This window comes from Anoplopoma fimbria, chromosome 20 (genome assembly GCF_027596085.1).
Source record: "Anoplopoma fimbria isolate UVic2021 breed Golden Eagle Sablefish chromosome 20, Afim_UVic_2022, whole genome shotgun sequence".
NCBI classification, from domain to species: Eukaryota; Metazoa; Chordata; class Actinopteri; order Perciformes; family Anoplopomatidae; genus Anoplopoma; species Anoplopoma fimbria.
This window is the reverse complement of record NC_072468.1, coordinates 27,040,040-27,045,575: the sequence shown is the minus strand read 5'-3', so window position 1 is coordinate 27,045,575 and position 5,536 is coordinate 27,040,040. Positions and strand designations below refer to the sequence as shown.

At 38.3% G+C, this 5,536-nt stretch overlaps 1 protein-coding gene across 1 annotated transcript; it reads right to left on the bottom strand.

The window, feature by feature from the left end:
• Positions 1 to 185: 185 nt before the first annotated feature.
• Positions 186 to 3,008, bottom strand: LOC129109031 (myeloid cell surface antigen CD33-like). Its single transcript, XM_054620949.1, has 3 exons — positions 2,904 to 3,008; positions 2,285 to 2,665; positions 186 to 501 (listed from the first exon to the last, which is right to left on the bottom strand). Exons 1-3 carry the CDS (start codon positions 2,953 to 2,955, stop codon positions 218 to 220), a joined length of 717 nt encoding a protein of 238 aa, XP_054476924.1. The 5' UTR covers positions 2,956 to 3,008; the 3' UTR covers positions 186 to 217.
• Positions 3,009 to 5,536: the final 2,528 nt, after the last annotated feature.

Here is a 5,536-nt window from a genome sequence, read left to right as displayed (position 1 = left end):
ATTGGATGTTAGACGATTAACATCAAGATGATACTACATTTTCTACAGTCCTCTGAATTCTGGTGTTATGGTTTACCAGCAGATGGCCGTTGCCCTGGTGACATTAAGTTGTGAAGGTGTTTTATGACACAAGTATTTGGTTCTTTGATAGAAAGTTAAAGCTACAAGAGACCTGTGGACATAAAAATCTGTTTTAGTATAAATAACTATTTCCAGCTCAGAGAAACAAACCTTCCTCTTCAGCCTCCACATACAGACTAAACGGCTTGGAGAGAGTGCGGTTGTTGTTCTTCAAACCACAGTTGTAGTTCCCAGAATCCTGTGCAGTCGGAGTGCCGAGATAGAGGGAGGGGCCAGTGTGTTTGAGGGCGTGGCCATCTCTGAACCAGGTGACCTCCGGTTGGTGGAAGGAGCACCCTGAGGTGCAGTTCAGTGTGACTGCTTCACCTTCTCTCATCTCTGTCTTATTAACGGAGCTTCTTATCTCCATCTGAGCGCCATCTAAATGAATGTAATGTAAAATGAATTTTCATTATTCATTATGAATATCTTTTACTCAGAACATGGTTTATAAAGAATGCTGTGACTTTGAAGTCAAGTTACCGACATCTTAAATTTGTTTATTTGTGGAGCTGAAACTATTCGTTGATGGACAGAAGATTAAACTGGAACAATATTTATAATCAATAGAGTTCCATGTTTCATAAATATTTCTGATACAGCCTTAAATCCTGGACCAGGTCGCGGCGGAGTCTTTGCACAGATCCGATGTCACGTTATCAGCCCGTTTTTACGTGTCACGCGCTACCTGATCATTCATCCTGCCTGACCACTATTAAACATGTGCAACTGTCCAAAGAGATGCAAAAGAAAGGATACGGCTCACTAGTTAGCTACTTCCATCATAGCTTTGGATGAAAAATGTGTCCAAAACATATTTTATTCAAGTTCAGCTGCTAGCGGTTCTCCTTGAGCTTACTTCAGTGAACAGTGCCCGGTTAAGAGTAGTGAGTGCAGAGTCAACAGGCAGTCAGTGGCAGTATAAAACAGATCATGAAAGGTATTTAAGTCACCGCAACCACGAGCAGCTCGTAGCTTTACCTACAAAAATGATTGCACTGTAATTAGTAGAAATCTCACAAGACAATTTTACCATATACCAGGAAGTATGAAGCATGCAAAAGGACGATTTGTCAGATAAAAGCCGGTCTTTCACCCAGGAGACGGCTGTTTGTTTCCTGTGTGAAACGAGAAGTCAACATGAATTGGTTTGTCACGTAACTTCCCTATTTCAGTAAAACCACTTCTGTAGTTATTTAAACCCAAATGTATTTTTATGGATTAAAACAAATCTACTCATTAGTAGTGTTAATGATGTATTATAATCTTAGAGCTAGTGTTAGGAAGTTAAACATCATAATTCATCTCTAATATCTATTTTATATTAATGTGAAAACATCTCCTTCAAACTACTGGATTTATTCAAGTTTATCACCAACGCTACATTTTACAGATTACATGTGAACACATCATGATAACGTTATAATTTACCTTCAGCCAATTTCATTTTCACTGAACAGAGCCTGAACGCATCATAATGTAACTGAACTGAACCTCCGTTCTGCTAACGTTACTAGCTCTCCCCCTGTTGATTTAAACACAACCTTCAAGGTGCCTTTAAGGAAGCTCAAACTCAATAAAACCCTCACAGGTTAAGGAGGAAACAGCAGCAGTTTATGTCAACATCTGGACAACAAGCAGAACATCATCATGATCAGTGTTCTACTGATTGGAGATCAGCCGTCCATCCTCGTCCACGGAAGGGAACGTTAGTTTGATCAGAACAACAGGATCATCAATAAAAGATCATCACTGAGATAATTGATTAGCTGAGAATGTGTTTTAAACATTTAAGAACTTCTTCTTTTGCTGCCCAAGAAAAACTATTTGTTTACAAACAAGAATAATAAAGAAAAGTGGATTATTTCCTTAATTCATTGTTTTTTTGCACAATATAATCAAAAAGAACCAATAAAAGTATCAATAAGGAACCCGAACCGACAAGCAGAATCAATAAGAGTACTGCTGTAGATGAATCCTAACGGTACCCGTCCCTAGCTGCAGTACATCGTGTGTTTGAGCAGCTTTTAGATGTGACTGTTTGTAACTGTGTGAATATGAACAGGTCATCCTGCAAAAAAGAGCCTGGCTCTAAAAACTATAAAAGATTATTAATATTATTGTCTTTATCATTTTTAATAGCATTATCATATGATGTTCTTACCAGTCACGGTGACTTTCACTCCTTGTGGTCCAGTATAAGGGGAAAATATGGTATGAGCTTCCATTCTGAAGCGAAGAGTTTTATCGTCTCTCTTCTGTACATCTGTGATCTGTAAAGAACAGTCTCCCTTCTTGTCTCCCAGGTATCTGTAACGAGGGTTGTTGGTGTGGTTGTATTTTAAGTCGCTGTCGTACACAGACGGAGTGAAGCCCTGACAAATTTCATGGTTCTGGCACCAGATGACTCTGATGATCTGGACTGAAACCTCTCTTCCACCCTCAGAGACAGACTTCGGATGTGTGAAGGTGCAGGGGATGGTGACAGTGGATCCCTTCACAGCACAAACTGGACCTGGATAGTTCACTCTATCACTCACAACATCTGTAAAAACACAACACAGTGATGTCAGCTGAGTTTAGGAATAAAAGGACTTTGATTTAGGACGAGTGCTTTGGTATGAAAACTTAATTAAAATGGACCTCATGTACTAAAACAGAAAACAAATATAATAAAAGTGCCGTTTCAGAGCTGCAACTTTCATCAGTTTGATGTTAAAAACTGAAACTGTGACAAAAGCTTGAGTAAGATATAAACGTAACATATAAAGTCCATGTCTTACCAGCCAGCAGTAACATGAAGCACCAGGAAATCTTTGGGTCCCAAACTGCCATCTTAACGTTTTGAACTCGTTGATTCAACTTGTTCTGCTTAAACTGTGGTGAGAAAAGACTCTGGCTGTGTTTGGAGGAAGTGACATAGTAACCACAAAGTGTCTAAACTTGTCCCGTACGTCAGACGTCAACGGTGCAGCTCGTTTTCCTGTGAATGTCGGTAGATATTAAACACCAGGAAGATCCTCCATAAGAAAGATATCTTGTCAAAAAACTATTTGGATTCATCTTTAGGGAGCTACAACAAAGATTAATGAAGTGGAAGCTGATATATATTTATTTTTGTGATAAGAACCCTCATGTTTATTGTGTGGGCACCACACTTTTTTTTTTTGCAAAAACTCCACACAGTTATCTCCATTACACTCATCTTTTCAAACTAAAAGCCTGTGTGTTGTTTGCTAAACACTGCCACTGAAATACTGCACTCAATTATCAATCACCTGCACCCAGAATGCACCTGGGAAAAGAGCTTTAACAATTTAAATCACTTAGAGCTTGAAGTTTACAAATAGGATACTGGTTTGCAGAATAAACACTTTCCATTTGTGTTCATAGTTGGTGTGGGAAGTTCCAGTCTGTTACAAATGTTTTGGTATTTTTTGTGTCCTCTGTGTTCTGCTGTCACACTGCCCTCTAGTGGAATCACACACTCATTACACTGCAGAGGTTTTTAATTTTCCTTTATTGAGAAAACAAATACAATCACATGTATCAAATAACAAATAGAAAAATTAAAAAAACAGAAATAAAATAAAATCACAAAAATAAATGAACTATAACAGCAGGTAAAGAAAGTAAAGAAAACAACTTGAGAGCGTTCTTGTCTTTATCAAGTTTCAGTGAATTAATTGGGAGTTTCAAGTAACGCCACTTCTGTAGTTACTTTAACCCAAACGTTGACTTATTTGTCACGTTACTTACGTGCTTAGGTAATGCACTCCTAAAGTTAATTTAACCCAAACGTTGACTTATTTGTCATTTACCGTCGGCACTGTAGCGAGGTTCGGGCGGCTTGGTGGATGTAACACTTGAGAATCATCCCTCTAGCGGCAGCAGGTGACGAGACATTACAATACCCCCCACTCTGGTGTGCCTGAGAGGAAGATCTCAAGGTAAGATACGTAGTAAGCACCGGGAAGGGAAAGGCCTCTCTTATCTGGGAACAGGTCAAAGGAAGCGTGACTTCACAGAGCAAGTCATAAATTACTTAAGTCATAAGAACAGGAACTAACGGCAATAGTTGTCTTACAATTATTCTCTGTAGCTCGGAATAACATTGTATAAGTCTTTAGAGTATTCAATAACCCCACTCAAGTTATTCCACGGGTGACTCCAGGAAGGGAGGTCTTTGTCCTGAATCTGTGAGAGGAGAACAGAGCTAAATATGTTTCAGGCCCTTGAAGACCTGACACACCGTGTGACCACAGTGCCATCCAGCGACCATTGGCGATAAGACATATTTTTCTTAAAGACCGGAATGTTTTGTGGAACAGGTAGAGAAGAAATATTAGCAAAAGTTATAAAATGTTTACATGCTAGTAAGTCACATGACCGATGCACATTTCTGTCTCCATGTTATCTTTGTTTAATCCTGTGTACTAACTATGTGTAACTAAAAGTTTTGTTTACATACAAGTTGATACGTGTGTAAGGTTTATATTCGTGATCCATAGTGGGGGAAAGTATGTGACTTATTTGTTTAAGATGTTGGATTAGTTAATTTACTAAGCAAGAGCACGCCAACATTAAGAGACAAAGAAACTTGGAATAGTTGTGGAGAGGTGTCGTAAATCACGACCGCACCCCGCCATTTGACACCTATCCTGTGTGGATAAAACTTGTGAGTCTTTTTTTTGTCGCCCTCTTTGTTTTTCCTTCTTCGTTTTGTGTTGGTTGTGCGTCTTTGTTTGGTTTTATAGAGTTTCATACACGCTCCGTTATTTTATTTGAGACTCGCAGTTATTGTCTAATGCTCTTTCTTCCTAACTACTTTTGAGCATCTTATAAGAGATAAGATAAGATAAGATAAGATAAGATAAGATAAGATAAGATAAGATAAGATAATCCTTTATTAGTCCCGCAGCGGGGAACTTTGCAGGCTTACAGCAGCAGAGAGTAAAGTGCACAGAGACATAGTAGAAGAAGACAAGATAAAATAAAAAATGAAAATAAAAAAAAACAAGTATTATAAATAAGCAATAAGAAACAGTAGAAAAACAACAATAACTGAAATATTATATTTACAGACAGAAAAAACATATTTTAACTATTATTGCACAGTGTAATGTGTTGCACAGGTTTTTATTGTCATGTTTTTATTGTCATGTGTCATGTGGTCTGCTGGGAGCAGAGCTGGTTGTGCAACCTGACAGCAGCAGGAAGGAAGGACCTGCAGTACCTCTCCTTCATTATAGTTAGTCCTTTTAAGCAAGCCTTATTTTGTTTTAGTGTACGTCCGTTAACCTCGTGAGATATCAACTTTAATTATTGTCGTTAAGCCAAACGAGATTAGTGTAAGTATATCACAACAAGTAGTTTTAGTTATCATATTATTCAGAGTGTCCGGCCCAAACTCCGT

Coding starts and splice junctions, on each gene's coding strand:
- LOC129109031 (XM_054620949.1), bottom strand. CDS start 2,955: ATGGCAGTTTGGGACCCAAAGATTTCCTGGTGCTTCATGTTACTGCTG. Junction 2,666..2,903: donor CTTCATGTTACTGCTGGCTG/GTAAGACATGGA, acceptor GTGTTTTTACAG/ATGTTGTGAGTGATAGAGTG. Junction 502..2,284: donor AGTGAAAGTCACCGTGACTG/GTAAGAACATCA, acceptor ACATTCATTTAG/ATGGCGCTCAGATGGAGATA.